The following is a 27,122-nucleotide window of genomic DNA, read 5'->3' as shown; positions in this document are numbered from 1 at the left end:
TGTGCAACAAGAGATTATATTTTGTAATTGGAACGTGCAGTTGGCACTTTTGCTGTACATGCAGTCACGTGGTGGTCAGTGGTGTGTCCAGACTGGTCAAGGCTGGCCCAAGTGGGACACTGATTTATGTCGCTGCTGCAGGTACACAAGCAGGCATAGCTTTAATTTACCATTAAGTCTCCACTTCCCATGCCCACTTTAAATACTGACATTTCAACGACTTACAGCCCTGTTTATAGTTTAGTTTAAAACATAAATAGTCTTACCAATTACAGCGTAACCAAGTGACACCACACAAATGTAAAATAAAGCTCTGCAGCTCTGCTACAGATTACTGCCTCTCAGGTTTAAGACTGAATTGCACCTTTAAACGAAAATTCAGTCAACATCCACATAGGGGTATGCTCACATGTGAGAAAGTTTTCTTAACGAATTCAATTTAGATGTAAGTGAACTGTTTCTTTAATACATAAAATTCAACAAACCATTTTGAATTCCCAGCTATTCTTGACTTTTTCTGGGCAGGAAGAAGTAGTTTCCCCTCTGTGTGCCTACAGGCAGCTGCTCCTGTGTGGCCTCCAGCTTTGTTCTGCTTGTTAATCTTATTTTTTCTTACACAGAAAACACTTTTCCTCAGTGTGAAGAAGACACATTCACAACTCCTGCACGTACAAAAGCAGGCCACAGAGCTTCTTTATGGCCATTTCTCTTTTTTAACTAAAATGAAATGACATGACTTACATAACTGGTTTTAACCAGGGTTTCTACAGCTTAAGATAAGTTAATTTTAAGACTTTGAAGTGCCACTCTGAATGAAATTTAAGACCAATTGTTAAATGATGTAAATTTAAGAAAACAAAAACACAAACACAAATTAATCATTTAGGGTCAGGAACAATTTTGTCAAAATGCTGAAGGCAAAATCAACGTGATGTTTTTGAAGTTAAAATGTTGGGTGATCTTCTTAAAAATACTGTTGCTGTTTTTTTACAAACCTTTAAGAGTGGAACTCATGGAAAATATATATTATCCTAAAAGTATCTATTTGGTTTGCCTCGGGAAAAACAAAGCAAAAAAACCCAAACATTTATTTGATGTGATACATGTGTTGTTGATTCCCCCTTATTTGCATGATGGTAATGTGAGAAATATTCTGTAAATTATTAAACAATTAGTTTTTACAAATTATTTTGTGATTTTGCAAAGCAACAACAGAAAAAAAACAAATTTTAAAGCATTTTTAAGACTTTTGACAAATTGATTTAAATATTTTCATAACAATTAAGGCATTATTTTTAGATTAAGAAATTCAATGACTTTAAAGTCTTTTTCAGGATTCGCAGGAACCCTGTTAACCATCTTATACAGGCACCTTAATCCAAAAGAATAATTTTTATCAAGTTTAATCATAAAAATGAAGACCAACATAGAAAATACAGCACAATTGCATTCTTTTTTTTCTACAAAAGTCTTCCACTCATGAAAAACACAAACACATACATTTTATACATTTAAGAAAAAGCATGTTTTCTTTTCAAAAAGACTCATCATCTACACGAATCCTGTACAAATATGTACTCTGTGCGCTATGAGAAAGTGTCCACTGTGTGGGCTCCTCTATACCAATGTGAGGAGCTCCATGGAGCCGAGTCAGAGGAGGTTTTGCTGAAGCTCACAAGCGAGTCTCTCTGTCAGGATTGCAGTCCAAGGCCAGTATAAACTGTTCACAGTGTATGGAGCTGTTCTCCTCTTTCTTTAGTGACTCCAACTCTGCACTCCCATTGGTCAGAGCATTTTTCTCCTCCCTCTTAATATGTCTTTTAAGTAGAGCAAAGCCTGAAATACAAAGGAAGAAGGAGAATGTCCTCAAGCCCAGTGTCAGGCCCAGGTACACCATCCTGCACAGAAAAGAAAGAAACGCTGTTAGGAGACTAACTGGTAAAGAGTCAAACTACAAAGTGGTAAACTTATGCATAATACCATATTATTGTAATGGTTAGGGTCTAATAATAGAAATACTGTCTCTATTTGTAATCCATAAAGGCATGTCACTACCAATAATAGCAATATTGTAGCCTGAGGGGAGAAAACCATGTTTTGAGCGCACTAAGAATCTGAACAACTACTGTCAATGACCAAGAAATCTACCTAACCCCTACCTGCAGTGATGTTTCACCTGCTGGCTTATGCGTGTTTTTTTGGGGGGTTTTTTGACAGTAGGTGGGGGAACCCAGTCACCATAGTATCCCTAAATAATTGGTTAGCTTGCCATCTTTTTTGATTGGCCATCTGCTTTGTATCTGGGCAAGAACAGAAGGAACTGCCTGAAAGCACATGTGCAATGGCGCCTGCCATCTACGGCAACATGATAGAGACAAACCACATACAGTACTACAGTAAAAATGAAAATTTGTTACTTTTGATTAAGATTATGTTTACACTCGCTAATAATGAATATTTTGGTGGAAAAAAACAAACCCCTGTCATAGCATGGCATTTTTTCAATTATTCATATACTGCTGTTATTGTGGACTGTTCGAATATTCTGATAAATAATAGCCAGTTTTATGCTTGTTTAACCTCTTTTGACTTGAATGGAATTTTAAAAAAAAGCCACACTAAAAGAGGCAACTACACACTGCTGTCTGCTGGTTTTCATCCTTTTTGATCTTAAGTGTTACATTCATTTTCTAGAGAAACATATAGGCTAACACAAAGAATCACATTTAAAAAGTGGCTGTTTAAGAACTCATACATAAGCATGAAACAAACAGGGCCAAAAAAAGAATAACAAAAAATATATAATATAATATAAAAGCAATGCCTGATTTATTCTTATTAGACATAATTTACCCATGCATTTTAGAGGTCTTTAAATATTTCTTAATTTTTGTTATCTTAGAAGCTTTGCAAGAATTAACTTGAAAAATAAAAAAAATCCCTTTTACTTGTTTTTAGTTTAGTCCATGTCGTTTTGCTTTAGACGGCAGACTGTGACAAGAAAGACGCAAGATAACCATCAAAGACAGTAGGAGAAACCTGAAACCAACACTTTGCCCTATGCTTCCTGAGAAATGGCAGTGGAAACACCTCACATAAGAGCTAACCTCATTTATTTAGGGATACTATGGCGACTGGATCCGCCTGCTTACTGTCAAAAAGAAGAAAAAAAAAAACGGTGAGCGAGCAGGTGAAACTCGAGAGCAGGAGAGAATTGACAGTAGTTGTTCAGATTCTGCACACGCACACAACAGGGTTTTCTCCTCTCAGGCTGCAGTATTGCTCTAGCAAGCTAAAATATTCTACTTGCAGTCATTCGAAGTGATATGCCTTCATATTCATGCATCTCATAATGTTGATAATAAGCACTGCAGCCTCAAAAGGCAGCTAGCGTAGTTGTTTGTCTTGTTTCAAAGTGAACTCTAGAGTTAAATATTAAATACAGTGCTATATAACAAAAGCCCTCCTGATCAAATTACCTGTATGCTGAGGTGTTATATATTCTGCATGCTCCTCGTCCTCCACACATCTTGTTTCCCCATCTGAGGCAGGTTGTGTCTATAATGGCTCCAAAGTATATCGGGGCAGGTATCCCAGCTGTTGTGAAATTTAAAATAAGTTGATACTTCAAACAAAGATCACTTTGGGGGTTGCTTCGAGATGAGAAATCCATCATTTTAAAATGTTATCAGAGGACAAAATATATTTATTGTTATTGTTGTACACATAATCATTACAATATGCCCAAAATACTCGAAAAGGATTGGAGGAACATTCTTAGAAATATCTAATGATTAATTCTAAGTCATAATTTGTTTCCATACACACGCAAACAGACATTATTTTAGTTATTCGCTAAAATTATATTACATTAGTTGCTCACTCTAACATAAAGCATACTAAATGTCAGCTCTGCGGAGATTTCTGTGTATTTGACATTCACACCAACTAGACAGTAATGTACAGAATACCAAAATTAGTTCTCACCGAGGGTGCGAGTGGCCAGTGTGTAGATTCCAAGAGCGAGGGATTTTAGCTCAGGTTTAATGCACCTACAGAGACAAGAACGAGGTGGTAAAGAGACAGATCACATTTTTTGTCTCATCTGTAGGGCTATCTATCAATATAAACTGTTTTGGTGCAAGTGGGGAGTAGTAGTGTTAGAGATATCGGCCACATCGGTCAGCCTTCTCTGCAATATAATGTAACTAGATGGCACTCAGCTTGTGGTGCTCAAAGTGCCAAAAAATGAATTTGAAAAGCTCCAGAAACTCCAGAAATCATGACCCGGATACTCAAGACAGACCTTGGTGGGAGCAGATTCACGAAGGAACTATTTTCTTTCTTCCAAACTACACCTGGCAAGTATATCACTGCGCAGAAGGGAGCATGCATCTACCTATGAGTGAGAGGCTCGCGACAGTGTGAGATGTAAACGTTGGTTGAGCTGTAACATTAGCAGGCTTAGTGGTGCTAGATGAGGTAGCAGGAGATGCTTTCTTTTGTATGGTGCTGGAACATGTGGATTATCTTGAATAACTGGTTCATGATTTCTGGAAAGAGTCTTTGCTGTTTAGTTTTTCAAATTTATTTTAATACGCTTTAAGCACCACATATTATTTGTATTATATTATATATTATATTTGAGAGAAGGCAGACATCTCTATGACTGATGTCTTCAACACTCAGTTACTCACACCATAACAATCTAGACTGATAAAAAAAGCACTACAGGTAAGAAGAAAAATATGTATTTTTGACTTTGGGGTGAACTGTCCCTTTAAAGGAGATGTAACTTTTAAACAATGTTACACATAAAGAAAATAATTAGCATTTTTTTTCTTTAGAAGACAAACTTTTTCATTTTACAATTGAGAATTTCATGATGCTTTAAGGTAAGACAGGTAAAAAACACTTTAGTGCAAACTTCAAATTTCTGATAGTTTTAGTTATTCATGAAATAACTGATACTGAGTCATATGTAACAGATGTAATTCTCTGATAACAGCAGGAAGTGTAATCTGTCCAAGAATGAAAACATGATGTAGAGCTCCAACAATCGTCTGGATGTGGAGTGAATCCAGTGATTCCTCGTGGGGGTTTATCGACTGACCTGACAAGCAGCATGAAGCCAGGTGTTCCCCCCAGAGAGATGATGAACGAGCTGAGGACAGACAGAGCCAGGAAGTAAGGGAAGATTTTGTCACAGCTATCTCCGCGTGGACACTGGCCCAGGGTGGCCGTCAGGTTGCCTGGTTGGGTGTCAGCCAGCGCTACACACCTGCAATTGTCAAACACCTGACAAAGACGAAAAGTCAATAAATGACATGTCCTGTGGGTAAATTGTCATGCCATTACAACTTTAATACCATACTCTGCAAGCATCAGCAATAATGGGCTTTATATGATTTAGCTTTAAAACATACACCTAAACCACATAACGACCATTTGTATATCAGTTACTCATATCATGTTAGCTAGTCTCCAGAGTGAACGAAGAAGGAGAAATTTCTTGATGAATTGAAGTAAACGGGGGCTACGTTCAACAGCAAAACTCTATCAAAACATCCATTTACAAACTCTCACACAACTCCTGCAGTACAAACCAAGTCTCTGTTATCATTATTTATCCTGTTGTATGCTCAGTACTTCCCAAACACAATGATTTCTGCTAAAACATTACAGTTTAAAACACTTTTACATAAACAGTCTCAGGCATGGACACGTTGTGGGCCCCAGCAGGTGTGTGTTTGAACTCTACCTAACGGAAAGCACCAGCAGAGTTAAAGCGCATGTGCTTGGTAAGGTGCGATTTGTATGCAAAAGTGTTTTCAATAATAAGGTTTTTGCAAAAACAATTGTGTTTGGGAAGCAGTGATCATACCACTGGATAGCTGTGCAAGTTGTGCAAGAATTTTCTAACTGAGGTTTTGATGTAGTTTTGCTGTTGTTAAATGCGACTGCCAATCACTTTAAGAATTTTCTCCTTTTTTGGATTGTTTGCTCACCATGAAGGTGTGTGAGAAACCTTTTTTTCCCCCACAAATCTTGCATAACACGGGGTGAGTAACTGATACAAAAGTAATAATTTTGTGGGCGAAGGATTCCTTTAAGGTGTGTTAATACGCAGTTATACTGAGAAATGTGGATGTGTCATGAAGTCAGCGGTGTCTGACCATATTTCTACCAGAGCCAGTGGACGAGGTGCATCCAGCCAAGCAGGGGGACACATAGGTAATCCCGTTCTCTCCGCACACTGGGTCCCACTCCTTTCTTGAGCACAAGCAGCCCGAATTACAGTCGGAGGCGAGAGACTGCTCCTGATAAGACAAGCCTTCCACTCTGCGTGGGACAACACGAAGAATGTGCATATATTATTGACGGCTCCTATGAAAAATGGATCAAATAAGAAGCCATGGCATGAAATATGAAGACAGGGACAAAGAAAGGCAACACACTACAAAAGGAACTTTGGAAAGTGTGGTAGCTGTACTGATTACTTGTAGAGTTTCTCTGAATCCAAACCGAGCTCCTTTGTACTGAATGTTACCTCTTCCACTAAGACCTCAGAGAGATGTATCCAGACATCACATACCCGGTGTATGAGACTGTGATGCCTGCCACCTTGGAGTTCTCACAGCCCATGGCTAAGAAAAAGAGTGACAGGAAGTATCCCAGCAATGAGGTCCCAAAGGCAAATTTAGCTGCTCCCATGATACCCAGCTTGTACTTCTTCATGACAACGCCTCCAGAGAACATCCCGAGGGCCACAGCCGGGATGTTGATGGTTCCTAAGCCGAACCGCAAAATACAAACGGATTATTTAGATGATCAGGAAACAACGTAAAAGCGCAACATCAGGCAACAACGTCGCTCCCTGAGAGGTGGATCAAAGCCAGAGCACTCTTCATAAGAAAGTAGTTTGATCCATATTTCATGTAAAGTGTACGGAAGACATGTCGAGAGAGATGAAAATTATGGTAGAGAGGATAAGAAATGCCTCATACAACAACCTCTTCACTCATTCTGTCATTTGGAGGAGGAGCTGTTATTACGCTGTCTCCAATTCAATCACGTTGACCTCATGACTAGTCTAATTAATCTGTGTACTTTTTAGAATATATGCCAAACTGCCATTTCACAGTGTCCAACAATTTCAGTAAACCTGCCTGTCGTTTGGAAGCTGCAGCGTTTACTTAAGAGGGATGTGGGAGTTGGAGCATAAAATATTCATCAAAAGCTGGCTCGGGAAACTCTTATGATGACCATCCAGCTCACATCACTTTGCATCCTTAAATTCTTTTCCTTTCACAGTGAAGCAGCACAAGCTTTGAACAAGCTTATAACTCATCTACAAAAGACAAAATGACCAGACAAAAATCACCCAAACAAGGTAAACATTGGGAATTGTGAAAACAGTCTGCTTACCCATAAGAAAGTTGGCCTTTGAGGCTGACTGGCCGTAGTGTTGCTCGATGTATTTGGGTTTGTAGGTGACCATCCCGATGAGAGAGTTGAATTGAATGATGGTCACGCATAGAAAAGTGATGTACACAGGATTTCCAAGGAGGCTCTTCAACGTGGGCAGAAACTCTGCATGGGAAAGTTTACAAAAACCAGTGTTTATTATGTTTCTCTCAATCTTTTCAGAATTTAACAAACATGTTTCAAACGACACAACCTTGGGTCTTTGTTTATATTCTGTTATTGTGTGGACTTTGTTTTAGGGTTTTCTGTTAATTTTTTTCCTTGTTTCATGTTGCACATGTTGTACAATCACTCCTCATGTGTTATGTCTGGTTTTTCTTCCTGTCATTTGTTTCCCGCATGTTTTCTGTCACACCTGTCTTTTATCAGCATCATTTGTCCTTCCCAGAGTCAGAGGCTTCACTGCACCTGTTCTGTATGAGCTATGATTTCAAAGATATGTATTTTACCCATTAACTCAAGAGTGTTTTGGAAAAACATTATGAGGGAACAGAGACTTTAGCCTTTGACATTTTAGATATAAAATGTCATCACGTTATCATTTTTATCTATAATACATTTGTATGAATTTCTTTTGTTGTAATTAGTGTATGAATTCTTGAGCCACAGTCAAAAACTTGTTTTGTGAGGTCATGGTGACCTAGACCTTTGAACATTTTCTTATCAGTTCATCTGTGAATCCAAGCAGATGTTTATGCCAAATTTATGGAAAATCTTGAGGTATTGCATTCATGAGACTGAGACAGATGCAGGGTCACAGTGACCTTGACCTTTGACCCTCAAAATCTAATCAGGTCATCACTGAGTCCAAGTTTATGCCAAATTCCTTTAAAGCATTCCTGAGATATTGTGGTCAGAAGAACAAAGGGCTGTGAGGCATAAAGGTCAGTTGCAGTAGAAATGTAAGAATACTGAGGGTTAATAAAGGAAGTAGTCATATGAGAAAAGTCAAAGTTTTTATGATTCTCTGGAATGCATGAAGATTATGACACAATTACTCAACAATCAAATTTTCTTTCCAACATGCTGAAGTGACTGCAATCATACCTTTGGCCATCCGATGTAAATTAGCCGGCTCCTCAGGTCTGAACTTGTGCTCCATGGTTGGGGAATCTTTGATAAACCTGGTTTGCTCTGGAGTGCAGCTGGTATCGTGTTTATCCACGGGCATGGGCAGCGATTTAGGCAGGAACCAGAAAGGAACCGCAGACATGAGGGTGATGGTACCGGCGATAAGGTAGCCCAGCCACCACGCACCCACCCAGCGGGCATCACCAGGGGTAATCGTCACCGTCTCTGCGAAGATATGAGAACCTTACTGCTACAGTAAGTGGACTTTTTTTTTCTTTAATCTGCTTCTCATTTACTATAGGTAAGGTTTCATTTAATTTTTGAGTACAATATATATATAGAGTCAGTTTCAAAGTACCTTTACAGACTCTTAGTTCACCACAAAGTCAACATAACCAGGCTGAGTGCCATTTAGTTCCATTATATTTGAGAGGAGGTAGACACCTCTATGGCTGATATCTCCAGCACTCTGTCACACACATCAAAACAATCTAGAAATATGGCACTACAAGTAAGAGGAAAAGTATGTATTTTTGATTATGGGTTGAAGTGTCTGTTTACAATTTAGGGCTGTGGCAAATGTTTAAAGCGACATTTCAGAAAATGAGGAGATGCCTCCTGACTTGTATTTACGACACACTTCAAAGTGTTTCTCAGAATTTACCCTCCTCTAATTCATTTCCTCTTGGCGGGTGTGTTGGAAGCTGCACAGCTTCAACACCATTGTGTACAACAACAAATTCATAAATCCAACTATCCACACAGGAGTGTGAATTCTAAAGTGTGAATACGTGATAATCTGCAACAAAAATTTACAAAGCAAAACATGTTATGTAATAAATTATAGTTTATGAGTCAGATGAAAACTTACTCACCCATGTCCACATAGCCGATGTCAACGTAGATCTTAGCACAAAGAGACCCCAGCAGGTACCCAAAGACAGGACCGATAATTGATATGGTTTGAACACATCCTAACATAAACAACAAATGAATGTGTTTAACTGCATTCAACACCTAATGACATACACACAATGGCTGGGCAATATGTCAATATTATATCAGTTTAATAATGAGACTGAATACCATTTTAGATTTCAGATATCCAAATATCATAAGTGCTGTCTTCCTGGTTTAAAGGCTGCATACAGCGATATCATTTTAATCTTACCAGACTCTTCTAGCCGTTCTTTTGCCTTTATAGTTAGTCATCATATCCAAATTACTGATTATTTATCAAAAATCTCATTTTGTTTATATTTTGTCAAAGTACCAATAGTCAACATTACAATATAATTGCAATATGCATATCGAGGTATTTAGACCAAAATATTGTGACATTTCATTTTCTACATTTCACCCAGCCCTTAAACAAACATAAAACTCTATGTTACATCTCAATTTAAGCAAAGGTTCTGATTTTTAAGATGAATTTATTTGGTATTTCCATTAATGGCTGGGCAATATGGAGAAAAACAAAATTATCACAATACTGATTAATGTATTATCGATATAATGCCCAGCCCTTATTCCACTGAATAATAGTCAATTTAAGTACATTTTTAGAATCACCTACTCCCCGTTAATCCCAAGTACATATACCTGCCAATACATATGAAAAAAAAATATAATAATAATAATTCTTGGTTGCCTGGCTATAGAACCTGTTTATTCAACTATACAACTGTAAAGAGAATCCACTTCCTAAATGAAAAACAATGGCAATGCAAAGTCACTAACAAAGCCTGTGAGTGATGTGCATTACCAATATAGAGGGCAGCATTCTCTGACTGTGCATAGTCATCAATATAGGAGATTCCCAGAGGCTGGACTGGAGTCTCTCCGATCCCTCGCAGGACGTTTCCCAGAAACACATAGATCCACATTGAAACACTGGACTCTCGCTCACAGCCTACAGTTCAAAGTAAAATAGGAAAAATTAGATAATTTATTATTCAAACTGAACTTCAAAATTGACAAAATTAAATGAATTCTTTGCACGCACTGTCTTTATTTCTGTGTTCTATATTACGACTATGTCAAAGTAACTAGTTTACTGCAATTGTTTAAATTTTCTGGCTGTCCGTAAATGTCTTTTGTATGTATGTATGTTATATAAAACAGACACATGTTGGTTCCAAGACGGAACAAACAATACAGAAAATAGTGTTGGTAAAAAGAATGACCATATTCACAAATTGTAAAAAAGAAATAAGCAACGCTTTTTTTATGGGTACACTACTCCTCATCTTACCTCTAGAGGGCAGTATAGAGGGTCTGTCACCTGCCCTGGTGGACTCAGGTGAGCTTGCTGGACATGGAGAGAAGTTATTGGTTGAATTCACTGACCATCTAACTGATGTTTCGATCTTATAGCTGCGTACAAAATACCAATGTGACTGTTAAACAAGGGAAGGGAGAAAGCATCAGGTATCGTTAGATACTCACAATGTGAAGCACAAAGACACATCATTTTCAAAGTGCAAAGAATACTCTCTCTACTTTGTGTTCATGGTGCTTCGAGACTTAAATAAAAAGAAACACATGGACAGAATTTGCAAACTGCAATGCATGCATACAGACATGAAACTCTGCCTACTGGCCAATGATGAAATGAGGCATGGCGATCAAGAAGGTCCCAAAAGACATCAAGACGCATCCCATTGCTATGATCTTGGGTCGGTGGAGTTTGGCCCCAAAATAGCTCACAAAGGCAATCACCAACAAATTCCCTACAAATTTGAGATGATCAGGAAAGGAGACGGAGACAAAGGCATAACATACAGGAACTGCTGTTGAGAGTATTTAAGTAAAGACAAAATCCCAATGTTTATTTAGAAAAATGTCCAGGTAGAAAACCCTGCTTCATGTACATAAAATGGCAAATGCTGCCTCCACTGGCTAGTTTTTAGACACCTTAAAAAAGGCCCACCTATAAAAATACAATGTCAGTTAGAATGTAGGCTTTACTTGGAATATTTGCACTGCTTTACCTTGCTGTCAGACACTGAAGCTGTTATCTCAGAGCCGATAGACTCCAATGACAAAAACTGTCATTTTAGAAAATGGAGTTTAGAGTTGCTGGTCTAATATTGTCTGGATCTGTTAGTGGGTAAGGTAAAGTGGTGTAAATATTCTGAATATTTTGTACACTTAACCTATTCAAATCCCCTGTTCATTCAAGTGGACATAACTTTTCTAGGATGTCTAGAGCCATGATAACTGTCAATCAACTCCACCCAAATGTACAGACTTATTTAATGGGATGTCTGTAAGCCAATCACAGTGTTCCACGTCACCTAAAGTGATCTGCCGTGGAGCCACGCCCCCTTTTTTAACAAGCATTGCCAACTGTGATGAAAGGAGCAGGCGCATGGTACTTTGGAGGTCTATTATTCATGTAGTTCAAATACATAATTTGTGGAAAGAAACAGCTTTTAAAGTAAACATTGGATGTTACATTATTTATGTTAAAAAATCATATAAATGATTTACAGCTTTTATTCAGGATTTTTTTTCAAAAATATTCATCCATTGGAAAGGGGCAGTGGATCTGAACGTCACCAAAAAATGAATAGGAGAAATAAAGTTTATACGAGGAAATACTGTCCAGATTTGATTTTCTAATGATACAACAAGCTTCTTTAGTATCTTATTCATTATTGTTGACAGAATATTCACCTCTGGAGGTTTTCCACATACTATTTTCAGGAGACACTTCAGAAATTAATGACACGTTCAATTTTTGTTTTTATTTATTGAGTCACAATGACAAAATTAAGATCTATTCACATGAAACGTCTTTTAAAGCATAACTTATTCATTTATATGAGTTAAGATTCTTTGTGCATTGGAATAGCCGGAAAAAAAAGTATCCTATTAATTTTTTTTTTTTTTTGCTAGTGATTTATGAGTGCATTTAGAGAAGAAATCCATCATTATGATGGAACATAATTGGGTTCGGAACTTGTTAAACTTAAATTGATTTCCAGGTTGGTCTTCATAAATGGTGAAAATACGTTTTGCAGCTCCTCCTGTCCACAGCAGCTCACTGCTTAGCTTCCATGCTGTTAGATTTGGTTGATGAAAGACGCTAGCAAAGCAACAAAGTACGTAAAATGAGCATGGCAGAAGTTTCAGACAGGTTGGACCACCAGTTTTTATCTATAGATCTTTACATGTTAAAGTAAAGGCTGAAAATGACAAACAAGTTTGCCTATTTTATATATCTATGTAATTTATATCAATTGCCAGTTGTTGTTCGCGGGACATCACAGTGATTTCCATCATACAGGTGGAATTAGGGGGAAAAAAACCCACCTCTATCGGATAAAGGCCCTGTCCACTATCTAAGTTTTTATGGTATCTAAGAACATCTAAATAATATTTTAAATATCAGAATTAATCAAGACACATGTTACACATGTTGTAAGATGTAATCTCTTGTAACCCTGATTTTGGATATATACTATTGTTTAATTAAGCAGACATGCAGCAGGACCTCTACCTTTAAGACATATAAAAACAGGAGGCAGGTCTTCAAATTCAGACAAATACAGTGTGATTTGCTTTAACCGCAAGGCTATATGACAAACAGTCCACAGCTTTTTCATGAAATGCATTTAATTTACAGCTCCAACAGCCTACCAGACATCTGTGTAGCTTTTGATCAAAGTGAGTGTGAAAATTCAAATTCATCTAAGGCCTAAACTGAGAGTTTTATATGTCATGTCCCCAGTCTGTTGTGTAACCACACAAATCATCACAAAATCCCTCTATTCCAAGCTCACATGCAGTAACCTTCAAAGGATTTTTTGCTTATTAGTATTCAATTAGGTACACAATCATTGTGAGTATTCAAAGCTCAAAGGGGGATGCATAAGTGCCATAGTGTCAAGCTCTCTGGCATGCTGAGGACATATTCAGGGCTTACTTACATTAGCATCTAAATGCTTCAGAACTGTTTTGCCAATAAACAGAGGGACACATTGACAAAGAAGGAATCGAAAACTCACCTATTTCAAAGCTCCCGTCTATGATGCCGATCAGATAACTGGGGATGTCAAATCGCCTTTCTAGTTGTGTAATTGTGCTTTTCATGTAGCTGCCAGATAAAGCCTTGGCAAAGTAGGCAAAGGACAAGGCTGCAAGGAACATCTACAGAGATACAGAAAGAAAAGAGACAGCAAAAATCTCAAAACAAGAGTGGAAAGAAAATGTGAAAAGTAAGAGTCGCACTCCAAAGTCAGGACTGAAAAGGGAATATAAAGACTTTATAACTAAAATAAAACAACGTACATATAAAATGTACATAGAACTGAGCACTAGCTTGTGACTTTGAGCGTGTATTTCTCTGAGTGAGTGTATGAATTTGCAGTGCAGACACACATTTGTAAAGGTGGCTATTAAAGCCTGGGCCAGAGAGTATATTGAGCTGAGCCACCTGTGGACACAAACAGTCAGCAACAAAAGATGGATTAGAAAAGCCAAACCCACCAGGACACAGACTCATCCTCTGTGCCGTAAGCCGACAGAGCGGCTGACATGCAGCATAATTGGAAACAGGTGAGAGTAACCACAGCCTGCACTCTTAGAGATGAAAACAGCCCGAGCTTGGAAGGGAAACACACATGTATACTCATGTCTTTCTATTTTTTTCAGTTAAACTAAATGTATTATTCTTGTAATGTAGGGCACAATATCAGATTTTTACTGAACGATTATCGTGACCAAAAAAAAAAAAAACAATAATCGCAATATCTTTATAAAACCTGAACACTTTTATTTAAAATAATCCTATCACAGGGTTTACCACACATTAATTTATTTGTGGCAGCCCGCCACGATCAAAACATCTGCTGCCACGTATTGATTTTATATTTTTGAGCTGGACTGTTCATAAGTAGAGCTACTGGAATATAAATGCTATTCTGCTACGCACTGTACTCTGAGTAGAGTTGTCATTCCCAACCTGAGCCTGACGGGTTGGGTAATTTATGTGAAAATCTCAGTTGGGACAGGTCCGGGCTTAAACTCACATGGGTTAGTTTGACTCTGGTTGTAATTTTCGGCCCATTGAGAACTTTAACTCTGGGCACAGACGGAGCAGCAGAATAATACCAGGCGCAGTGACAGTAACAATTATTAAATGCTGTAGGTCTAAAAGGACTTCACACATCAAGCTGAATGTCGGCACAAGCCCACGGTCCTCGTCACTGCAGTGTGTCCTGCACCACTGGCCCTTGTTGGCTTTTTTTTCAGCGGACTCAGCATGTTAAAAGAGCGGTGGAGGCTATAGAGCTCTTTAAAGAGTGAAATTACTCTGATTGGCCATTCAGCTCAGCGCACGAGAAGAGATACGGAGGTGAAAAATGGAAACAAACGGCTAAAGTTAAGAAGGAGTGGGACCAAAACAAACTTGATATATAATGAGCTCTTAACAGAAGCAACTCCTGATGGTTCGTGTTGTTGTTCACTGGCTCACAGTAAATATACTGGAATGTGTTGTTGATGAGCTAACTGGCATACTAGCTTTAGCTGTCCAAGTGGCAGTCACAATTACAGACGACCTCGGTGAGTCACGGCCATAAAAGTTTGCATTCTCTCGCCTCTGCAGCAGCTGCTCCTTTCATCCGTCCATCTGATCAGCTCTGACCGGATTGACTGATCAATTATCCACACCGCAACACAAACTCCTCAAACTGCTCCTGAGAGAAAAAAAAGCTCAGGGGGAATTTTGCCTGAATTTTGAGAGGGGACACATGCGATAAAAAGGACACACACACACACACAAACACACTAACACACACACACACACAACAGAAAACAATGACAGCTACCGGCAAACACAGACTCTTATTCTGTTGGAAACACTGTATCAGTCAAATTCATCTTTAACTCTGAAATATTTTTTCTTTCATTTTGACAATAGGCTTTCACTCAGAATACATGTAATGAGGTGGAGGAAGACCACAGGCTGACAGCTTCAACTAACCGTTCTGATATGTGTCTGATTTCATATCCATTGTCCACTGGTTCTCACATCATTTTTTAGTTTCTCTATTTTTCACATTCTCTGTCTATAGAAAAATGTCATGAAATAAGATGAGCATAATTAGCTTGTCAGATTTCAAGCTGGAGCCCAAAACACTCTGAATGTTCCCCAGACAAAATCATCCTGACATGATGACATTGGAAAAGCAACTATGACTTCATAGATAACTGTTTTTCACAATAATGGTGTTACTATTATTTACCTATTTTAAAAGATACATCACCCCAAACAAGATCTTAAAATGTGTACCAAACTTTACAGGACAATTCACAAATAAATTTCAAAACATCAACAGTAATTGGGCATTATCAGCTGCAGTAATGGACATATGTGGTTGGTGCCATTCACTGAAAAAAGCTGTTATCTTTTCAGGTCATCACTCAAAGTGTAAACACAAAGTAAATCAATGGTGAAGTATTATTCCTCTGGGCATACCACATGCATTAATAGCTAAATATACCCTGAATAACATGATTAATGAACCTGAAAGCCTGGCTTATCAGTCTTTTAGAGTGGCTCAAAAACCAGTCTGCTTATGGAAATCCCAGTGACCCAAAATCCTGCAGCAGTGCTACCATGTACGTTGCACACAGATTGGATTTTACAGTGAACTTAAAGTTTAGGTCATGTGAACTGTGACCCCATTTGTGTTTACCCAAACCTCGTCCAATCAGAGTTAAGCTGAGCAAGAATCTTAAAAACAGAGAAGGAAGTGGGTAAATAAGTGTGTATTGTTTTTTCTCTCTCAGCATTAATTCAACAGCTCAGTAGTTTATGATGAAGCATCAGTGTCCATTACGTTGCAGTGCGCAATACATGGACATAAATCTGCCAAATTTAATAAACAATCACAGCATTTTTTCTCACAATGTCTCACTTTCTCAGCAGCATTAATACAGGGAGGGATGAGAAGAAAGTGTCAAGTGTGTGAGGAGCTACGAGGGACCAGTGGAGCTATGGCAACAACATGGGTGGTCTGCAGCCGATTCTCTCGATGTAAGGGCAGGCTTCGCTCTAATGTCAAGTGCATAATTACCATTCATACCACAGAATATAAGTGGATATAATGCTTCCGCTGGAATGCTGAGGCACGATGGGTCTCATATGACTGCATTAATGATGTTGACTTGAGGATCTAAAAACCTTTCACCAGCATCACGGTGTTGGCAGTATGCCAGACACAATAATTCAAAGGAACCTTCCCAACTTTTTGAAATATGGGATAGTGAAGTGTGTGAGGAATATTATTTTAGATCACAGAGGGGGTTGATATTTTTTAAGGCAAATTCAAGACCTACCTTTTTAGTTTGGCTTTAAATTTAACTTTACTTTGGCTTTTAATTGCACTTTATTTATCTATTGACTATTTATTGATATATTCTAGTCTGTTACACAGTTTTACTACTTTCGCTATCATTTTATTATTTTTAACACATTTATTGTTATTTTACTTTGGGCTGTTATCCTTTCATTTACCTTTTATTTGCAATTTGAGAATTTTATCTACATATCTATTTATTTTATTGCTATTATTATTTTATTTATTTATCTATTTATTTTTTATCTTTCTATTTATAGGTTTTACACTGCCTCTGATGTTTCCTCACTTATGGTAGTGTTTCCTCAGTTCCTGGTTTTATTGTAGTACTGTTTTTGTTTTTTTCACACACTAGTGTGCGTGTGTGTGTGTGTGTGTTTTGCACTGAATTTGTACTAACTGTGAGGCAGGTGTCATACTATGTACAGTTGCTTGTCTACAGTATTGAAAAAAAATGCAACCAAAAAGACAATCTCATGAGCATGCAAATCTCCTTTCCCACTCCACTGCCTGTATGACTTTTACTTATACAAAATGGTTGTAACTTTCAATTGCAATAAAGCTTTTGTTCAACTCCCCCCAAAAAACTCCTGTTTTCACATCTTTAAGGGTCAGTGTAAGTGATAATAGTAACTGTGCAATACCATGATACTTTTTGCGACAGATTCTGTGAAAATCTCATTCTTTTGCAACCCTAGTCACTAATTCATTAAATTTAATATATCACGATATAAATGTCACTGATCTGATATTTTACTTCTTTAAAGGAAGTTGGTTTGTCCGTTCTGGGCTACATAGCAGACCCTGCCATGGACCTGCACCCTATTTAGGTAAAAAAAAACAAGGGCTCATTTTACAGTTACAGAAACACCACGATTCTTTGTTTCAGGTGATTCTAAACTAATGAAAACACACTTATGAATACTTTATTCCACTTCCATCAATAGACCCTCCATGCTGCACACTGCTCCTATAACTCTTAAGTATACAGTTCTGCAACTTTTCTTAAAATCAAATATCATGCTTTCCTCTGTGGCAAAATACCAGCAGTCTTGTTCTGAAAAAATGTAATTCTCTCTGATAATATTAAACATATATTGATTGCTTACTTTAACTTTCTGTATTTAAAATCTCCACATGGTTCAATTGGAAACAGAACCAGAAAGATCGTTCAATGAGAATAAAAACAGCATGTCACAGGCTGTATCTCACAATATTTGCATGTGAAGTCATGCAATATGTAGAATACAAACGTGGGCTATTCATGCAGAATTTTCCTGGTTTTTTTTAGCACGTGCTACACGGAGTCGACAAGCCTTTTTTTCTAGAAGTGCATGTTGTATCAAAGCACATCACTTAGAAGATCATGGTAAGATTACTCGACATCGAAGGAAAACACACATGGACAAAAAGGCGGCATGACTGGAATTCCTTATTATTGCTGCATGTAGTTGCCCAAGTATTTCCCTAAGCAGCTTTTTCATTTCTGTCCAGTGTGCTTCCTAATCCAATAAAGAGGCACAGACCATCCATTCTCACCTCTTTTGCCCAAGCACAAACTTTGTTTAATGAATTTTTCCCATTGACTTAATACCTAGTCAACTGGGCCGGGCAGAAAAATGCAGCTCGCTCAACTCAAACTTTCAGTAGGTGATCACACATTCATGGTTTTGCACCAACAGACACAGAGGACGCCTAAAGTGGTCTTATTCAGCTAGTCATCTGTAAAACATCTTTTTTTGAAATAACTCAGCGGAGCAGAAAAGCAGACAGCCATAGCTTTTTACAATATTCACACACACACACAAGAGGATACATTCACCAACATAATGCACTCTGCCTGCCTTACAAACATGTGATCCTGCAGTCAATGCAGAGATTTGTGTGCGCCTTCCTCCAGGCCACTCAAATGACAGGCATGTGAACCCTATGCTCTTCCAGACTGAACCACACCACACATGTTCTCATGACTGTTCTCTGGTTTAGTATATAATACTGTCTCCAGTGGCCTGTGTAACTGGAAAAACTGGATTTTTGCATGGTAAAAGAAAAAAAAAATCACAAGCCTGAATATTAGGGTATTTCCCAGTTTGATATGTCCATGCAATTTTTCTAAAATATTGGGAGTTTTGTACTGTCCACTTCCAGCCACTTTTCCCCTCACATTTCTTCATATTTCATCAGATTTTTTCATCATTATCATACGCCCAAGTTTTGACTAAACAGGTGCGCAAAAGACCCAAATTCAAGACATCTCAGTTGAGTAAAAACTATATTATGTTCAGGAACTGTGACAAATGATATATGGCTTGCAGTTCAAAGGAAGGGAAGAGTGAGTACAGTACCTTCAGACTGGGGTGGCAGGAGTTCTTCTCTGAGGAGGAGGAGGTAGGGTTGCTGTCTAGAGTCCAGCTGCCCGTGGCTGTGCCGTCCATTTTCTTCATGGCTGCCTGTACTTTGCCTGAGCTGAGGTTTCTCTTTAGATGATTCACTCTGGCTGTCCTCGCTCACATCTGTTTAGAGGAATCAGGATTTAGAAATCTGTCAAGCCAATTTTGCTCAACATCGATTATTGTACCCATTTTGAACAGCACTGTTATTTACAGCCATCATAGTTCTGTGAGTTAGGAATAGCATATTTCTTGAACTAAAATGTTAAAAAAAACAAAACAAAACAAAGGACAACAAAAAACATAAAGGCAACTTCAGTGTCAATCTCATCTGTGCATTGTCAGCAGATACTACAGGCCTGATGTGTATGGTCGAGCATAAAACAGTAAAAGCAAGGATAAATGACTAGCCTTCAATCGATTCCAGCACTGTCAAACGTCCGCACTTTACCCTGTGTCTTAAAAAAGAAGGCGATGCAATTATCCAGAGTTGGCTCTACATGTAAGGCTGGCCCCTTCACTGCCTGTTTTTAAATCCTGCTTTAAAAACCTATTTTTATTCTCTGGCTTTTACTCACTATGAGCACTGCCTTTCTATTTTATAGTCCTTCTGTTTTTTTTAACTGCTCTTTGTCTTTCTGTATTATCTTTATTGTGTCTGTGTTGTTTTTTGTGGTCTGGTCTTCGTGTTTTCCTCTATTGTTTTTATGTTTTTTGCTATTTTTTGATTGTGTAGCACTTTGGTCAACTGCTGTTGTTTTTGAATGTGCTTTATGAATACATTTGGATAGGATTAGATTGGATTAGCTGTTTTCTTCACTGCTGAAATTCTGCTTGTGGGGCAAATCTGATATATTCTGAAAACTGTTTAACATTTTTAAGGTCTAGTGAGTGGGATTTAGTGGCATCTAGTGGTCAGGTTGCAAGCCGAAACTTTTCTGTGTGCCAAGCATGTTGGACAACTACAGTGGCTGATGCATCAATGCAAAAATACATTTGGTTTGTCTGTTCTAGGAAGAGGAACCACTCCTTATGTAGACATAAACGGCTCATTCTAAGATAGTGAAAACGTGAACATTCAGGGGATTATAAACTAATGAAATCATAGTTACGAATATCATATTTCTTTTTTGCTATGGGAAACGTTGGGAGCCACTGAGCACGGTTTTAGATTGAGAACTCTATTGATTATTGATTATACTTTATTTGTCCCTGATGTGTTGCTTCATTGTAACATACAAACACTTAATTGCTCCATGGCAACAAAATAGACAGGGCACAAAAAAGAAAAAACAAAAACATGACAACAAGTCATTGACAACAACAGCTTCGTCTGGACTTTAATGTGCGAGTGCTAAAGTTCTAGTTGTAGATTACACACTCCCCTATTGCACTAGATTTAAATCCTACACACTGGACCTTTAAGGTTTTAGCTTTCAAAATAGAATGGATATATAATTTAAAGCACGGCCAAGCAGAAGAGTTGAAACATTACATTTTCTTAAACATCAGTGACATGATTGTGGATAACTCCATGATGTTAAAAGTGTGCAGTGTTCCTACTCGAGGTTACATGGATGTCATGATAATTCGTGACTTTTGACTGTTTTTACACCACATGCGACATATGGATCAGTTATGCCTACATGTACAGCACACAATACACTGAGGGACGGCAATAGGCAACTTAGTTAATACAGTAAAAGGTCTTTTTCATACCAGAGAGGAAACTCTATTTTTTTTTACAAAATATTCTTTCATCTAGTTGTGATAATAATCCCCTCAAAGGAATTGTTGATATTTAAGAACTTTTTTTCAAATGGTGAAGGTTAACTTTAAGAGGAATCATCAAACTCATTGATGAGTGACAGAAAAATATGCAAAGAGCTGAGGAGCTGTAACGAATGGATTTTGTGTCAGTCAGACAGGTCGGGCAGGTTTCCCTCAGAAGTTTTACTAAATCTGGCGAATGTCTCTTACTTTTGGCAACTGGATTTTTTTTATGCCATGGTAATGTTCCCATTTATGACGTGACCAATAATGTGACAGCTAACAGGAAAAATTCAAACAGATGGAAAACGTCACAATATTTTGAATGTCAATCTGAAAAATAATTTGGACAAATCGAACACCTAAAATAAAGAGCAAACAACATACAACATGAGCATCAGCATGAGTGATATCTGAGTTTTGCATGAAGGTTGTTTAGTCTGGTTGTGAATGATGACATAATGACAGAGAGAAACAGGGATATACATGGAGAGAGCAGAGCCGTGCCGGGAGCAAAACTGTGACACTGTTTAAAAACCAGACTGTTTATTCAGTGACATGAAACTCCCTATGGATCCCCCCTCCTCCTTACACCAAACCACAGTACAGCTTTGAACTAGAAAGAAATGTAGCTGCAGCTAACGACATGAAGGCTTTCGTGCTCATCAAACCAAAAGACATTCAGTAGAGCGGTATTCTGGCACAACAAGACTGTATACAATAATGACCTGCATCCCACATGCAAAGACTGTGAGCCAAATATTTCACACAAGACAGTCAAAATATTTCATCAGTTTGTTTTGAAGCTTGTATCTGACTGAGGGGCTTGCTCCAAGAGAGGCTGGTAAAGGGCTACATTCTGTATGCACAATTAAACTGCCTCCTCTCCTCAGCCACTGTGCGATCCAGACAATATTACCTATTCAAGTCCACACAGGAGGGAGTTTAAGGTGCATATAAATCCCACTCATCTCAACACAGTGTTCAAGGTGAATAAAATGCATTCCTAGAATACCAAATAATGAGCAGCTCCTCTTTTCTTCACAACATCATGCACTCTTGGGCACGGCCTTGAAATAATTGTTGTTAAACTTATAGAAGTTACCATATACATAGTACTTCATGTTTAAAATTAGAATTTTCTCCTCACAGTTTTATGCCTCCACAGACTTCTCCTCAAACTGCAGATACAGTTTACATTCATATCTGTCTTCAGTCTTGTAGCCATCAAAGTAGGAAATGCTTTAAATATGGATGTTACTGCGAAGAGCTACATATTCTAAAACGAGAATGCTTCACATCTTAAACGCGGCAGCACAGAAGATCTATACAATCAGCACAGTTTCAAGATAGACACCCGAGATCAGTGTCACCATCTGACCAAATATCTCCCCTTCTGTTACTGAGTTATGAAGTTGAGAATAGGCCAAGAAGTGTTTTTGCAGAACATTGTTATGAAAGTTTGGAAATGAAGTGTCATCACTTCATTATTTCATTCTATTAGAAGTTGTGCTACATTTTTAGGGCTGTACCTAACTCTGAACTATGCCAGTCAAATCGGATTTGGCTATTCAGTATCAATATTCAACGATACGTTTTGTGTTCCATACAAAATTTTAAAGTTTGAACGGGCTCAACAGGATGTTCAGCATGACAGCAGCATTAACGTAGCTAACAAAAACATATCAAACAAAAGCCAGAGACTGTACTGAATTAAGTTGCTGTGCGCTGTAAATTCACCACTTCTAAGCAGACCGTCTCCTCTCTCTTCCTCTGTAAAATACTAGAGCTGTATCCAACTCATCATCAAATATATCAGTCGACTCAGATTTGCTCGTCAAATACCAATATTCGATGTTCAATGTGACAGCAGCATTCATGTATTGTAGTAAACAAGCTGACAGCGCTAATGGCGGATTGGCACGCGCAACAACTTTTTGCTGACATTAAATATCAAACAAAAGCCAGAGACTGTATCGTACTAAGTTGTCGTGAGCTCTAAATTCACAACTTATAGGCAAAAGAGAAACACAGTGCAAACTGTGTCTTACTCTGTGCCACTGCCTGCATGTCTGCTGCAGCCATTACCAAAGAGTAGCATAAAAGTCAAAAGCACTCACTCCATAGCACAAAAAAAAGAAGCTGTCGATGACTGATCATTTTAATTTCCGACTTTCAATACCCTGTTTAAGTGAATAATTGTTGTTTACAGGCACTGACTGGCTTCCTGATAAAGAGTCTCTGTAGTATTTCATATGTGCTTGGCTGTTGTAGAGAATCGCCTTTGCACTTCAAATCACTGAGGTGCACGAAGGCAAATCTGTATCTCTTAGATGGCAAAACCCTTTGAAACCAATGGATAAAGACTAAAGGTTACTATCAAACAAACTCTGATGTTTAATACACCAGGAAATGGGGGTAAACTGGTGCTGAGTTCAAACATAATCACGTGATCTTGTTGAATTATGGGTGATACTCCATGCACTCAGGTAAATTAATCAATGCATAATGAGTAACCAGTTAAGCATCTGTGGATGCTGCGTACACTGCACATCACTGATGCAGAGTTAATGCTTCGCAGCCAGGTTTCCATCCAAAACACAGACTGTGTAATAAATAAAGAGGAGACAACAAGGCAGTTCCCTAAAAGTGAAGGCAAAACATCTCAATTTCCAACTGGTGGCTGGCTGCAGTAAAGGTCAAAAACCCTGCACCCTCCATGTTAGCGTTTGGGACATGAGCCAAACTAAAATCTCAAAGTACACTCAAAATAATTATTTTTAGGTAGATCTTTTCATGCTGCTGCATGCTCAAGTGTTCATTTTCTGATAAGACTGATCTTAATTAGTTATTGGATGCTTTAAAAAAGGGGGGTCTGACACTGTGATCGACAGCTCTGTGTGCCAGTCAGTGTGCTCTCCATTAATGCCGCTGCTCATTAGTTAGACGAGTGTGTAGATGGTACCTCCATACCACGGAAATCATTACTGTGCAGATCAGGCCCCCAAGAAGTGCGCCAGGCTTTGATGCCAACATTCGTAGTGGTAACAGCAGTACTGCAATTTCCATGGTCCGCCACTGGGCCCAAAAAGACTTTTTCCCATAGACTTACATTGGGAAAAAGGCGCCTATAAATGAGTGAAATGAATGGATGAGTTGATTTTTCTAAACGTTATGACCCCCACCAAAAGTCTCATTTCACTATCAGGATTTAATCCATTTAGTCTAGTACATTTGGAAAGTCCAAAAGAGACGCAAGTTTAAATAATTTGATCCCAATTTAAGCTAGTGAAGCGCCAAACCAGAAGTTGGCTGCTCGGCTGTGCTCGGCTGCCGTGAGTCTCTTGTGCGATTGCTTTATGGGCCCAATGATGCAGAAGCAGCACCACTCATGCAGGTAAATTTTATATGCTGCAGTTGAGCCATTTTAACTTAATGCACTTCTCAACAAGTCTTAAAGAAATGAGTGGCACCCTGCTGCCAATGTTGTATCCAGGTCTCTTCATACAGCCATTGTGCAGATTTACCAGCACAGGATGTCAGCAGCCATATGTGGAATGTTTTGGCTTTATTTTTGTACAGAGGGAGGAAGTTGAATTGTGCTGTTCATCTTTATATACAGTCTTTGATCCAAATGTACAGAGTGAAATAATTTTTAAAAATATTAACAATGTAGGTCTATATTTTAAAAAAAGACCAAATAAAATCTTTTTTTTTTTTTGTTTTTTTAAAAAAAGCACTGTTTCATTTACTACTGTTATGCGAATATTAGGAGATGGCTCTTGGGAAATAAACAGTTGGTGGTGTTAATTACAACATTTTTTAATGCAAAAAAAAAGTTTAAATAGAATTTTTTCTTCTTTGTGTAATATGCAAACTATTTAACTTTAAACAAAACACATACACACACACACATAATGGCAGATGAAGAGATAAACATGGAAAAGTGAAATAAGATAACACAAAGCATGCCAGGGATCAACAATAGTAGAGACTTCAATGGAAAAAAATAACTGGGAGCACAATCTTATGGTTTAGCAGCTTTTTTGCTTCTGTTTTGTTTTGCTAAAGGTAGCCTATAGTCTTACAATATATTTGAATATACATTTATCTAGCATGGAAGTGAGGTTTGAATTTAGACCTTTGCAAAAAGTATCATAATTTTAAATGAATAATAATCATTTTTATGCATCTAAAAACTTTTTTTCATTTAAGAAATAACAGTAGCCCCACATTAATATTATATATACACACAAAACTGTCCAAAAAAACATTAAAACCAAATAAAACATGGCAAAAAAGAGGGCGCCGAGATAAAGTCATTGAAGTTGCCTCAGTCAAACGAACAACAACAAAAAGGATTAAAAAAAATTAAATTTGTGCCTACCATTTGTTTGTTTCATAAGGTTTCATAGAGTTCCGTCTGCCGCCATGTTTTGTCTCTTCACCTTCGTCAACGTTTTTGTCACGTGCCTCCATGTACGTCATACTTTGTTCACCAAGGTTTCTTTCACTGCACTTTTCGCATTTTTCTGTTATCGAGACACCAACTTTCCAACATCTGCCATGTGTCAAAACCTCTTAGTAATATTTTTGGGGTTTTTTTCCCCGATTTTTTCTTTTTTGTGTGTGTGTGGCAGACAAATGCACACAACCACAGGTGGATGGGAACACACCTAGCTACTGACACTGAGACAGTTTTTGTCTCTCAGTTGAATATATCTCAAATCATATCACTGCAACTTCACTTAATTCTAGTCTTGAAAGGAGTCTAAATGTCCAAGAAACATTAAGCACATGATTTTCATTGTCAGAAAATGTTGACTAATAAGAACATCATGATACTTACCCAACTCCAAGCTGCAGCCCGTCCTCTTGACGTCCTCTCTAACTTCTAATTTCAAAATAAAAAAAACTGAGGCGGAATAATCCTGTTGTTTCACAGAATGAGCCTCTGGTTGTAATAAAATCACCTGCTCATAGTGCAGACGCTCGTCTGCAGCGGAGAACAGTGTGTCTCAGTGGAAGCGACAGGGTGGATACTGAGCAGCGTGCTCGCAGAGCTGCACACGTGACGCGATAATAAAGAGAGCTGCGAAAACTACTTGCCAGAACATATCCGACCTTTTCACTCAGCTCCGATAAGCTTTAAGCGGTGAAATGATATTGAAAACATCTGCAGTGTGTCGGCAGACCCTCAACAGGAATTCAAATTTCCACTATGAATAATTAATCTATTAGACCTGCAGCATGTTGAGGCATTATTTTACCATAGACGCTGTATCATTTGGCTCAGACAAGACCACATGCATAGATAACATGATAACCCCCCCCCCCCACTGCCTCCCACAGTAGGAAGTGTTCACAGCTTTTGAGGATGTCTGCAACATATGAAAATATGCTGAGCGAAACCATCATACAGATTGCTCGCATGAGTTCACCTCACCTGAGAAAACAGCTGGCCCTGATTGAGGGGATTATTAGGAGGATTATTTAGGTTTTAACTGCAAAAAATTGTAAATGTTAAAGGAGTGTGTGTGTGTAGGATTTAGGGGAATATATTAGCAGAAATGGAATATAATAAAAAAAATCACCTAAAAATAAGAATCATTGTGCTTTTGTTATCATAAAATGAGCCGTTTACATCTATGTAGGCTTCTAGTTGATTCTACAGTAACCTGGTACGAAAAAAAAAACTGTCTTTAGATAGGGCCGTTCGCCTTTTCGCTTCATCCACTGAAGTTGACAGCCCGTCTGCAACAAGAGGATAGAAAAAACACAGATTTTTTTATTTCATTTTTTTTAAACACAAAACTGCATTTTTGCTAGTTTAAATTACAGTGTCTGTTTGTTTTAGAGAGGGAGAGACTTCTACTAATAATCAGCTCCCGGTAAAAACCTCTCAAACATGTCTATCTTAAATTATAGAAAAAAAGTGAGCACACATTAGCAGGTGCTAGCCTCAAACATGTCCCATGACTTGTCAAACAGCATTGGTAAAACACTGATTTGTAATGTGAAACTGCTTTTT

General features: G+C 38.1%; 1 protein-coding gene across 1 annotated transcript; it reads right to left on the bottom strand.

Moving 5' to 3' along the window:
- Window positions 1-1,588: 1,588 nt before the first annotated feature.
- On the bottom strand, window positions 1,589-26,152 carry LOC121950144 (solute carrier organic anion transporter family member 1C1-like). The gene is made up of 15 exons (XM_042496062.1): window positions 25,941-26,152; window positions 19,277-19,444; window positions 13,575-13,716; window positions 11,159-11,291; window positions 10,814-10,935; window positions 10,325-10,471; window positions 9,435-9,533; window positions 8,536-8,784; window positions 7,429-7,593; window positions 6,596-6,791; window positions 6,177-6,342; window positions 5,114-5,298; window positions 3,988-4,052; window positions 3,480-3,597; window positions 1,589-1,898 (listed from the first exon to the last, which is right to left on the bottom strand). The coding sequence occupies exons 2-15, from the start codon at window positions 19,373-19,375 to the stop codon at window positions 1,673-1,675; spliced, it is 2,112 nt and encodes a 703-aa protein (XP_042351996.1). The 5' UTR covers window positions 19,376-19,444; window positions 25,941-26,152; the 3' UTR covers window positions 1,589-1,672.
- Between the last annotated feature and the right edge of the window lie 970 nt (window positions 26,153-27,122).

This window comes from Plectropomus leopardus, chromosome 11 (assembly GCF_008729295.1).
Source record: "Plectropomus leopardus isolate mb chromosome 11, YSFRI_Pleo_2.0, whole genome shotgun sequence".
In the NCBI taxonomy this organism is placed as follows: Eukaryota; Metazoa; Chordata; class Actinopteri; order Perciformes; family Serranidae; genus Plectropomus; species Plectropomus leopardus.
The sequence above is the reverse complement of the archived record's forward strand: the minus strand, read 5'-3'. Positions and strand labels throughout refer to the sequence as shown.

What these genes read in the sequence shown, in the direction of transcription:
- LOC121950144 (XM_042496062.1), bottom strand. Translation starts at nt 19,375, where the DNA reads ATGAAGAAAATGGACGGCACAGCCACGGGCAGCTGGACTCTAGACAGC. An exon ending in AGACGGGAGCTTTGAAATAG is followed by an intron (nt 11,292 to 13,574) that starts GTGAGTTTTCGA and finishes TCAAATTTGTAG; the next exon opens with GGAATTTGTTGGTGATTGCC. An exon ending in GAATGCTGCCCTCTATATTG is followed by an intron (nt 9,534 to 10,324) that starts GTAATGCACATC and finishes TGTTTATGTTAG; the next exon opens with GATGTGTTCAAACCATATCA.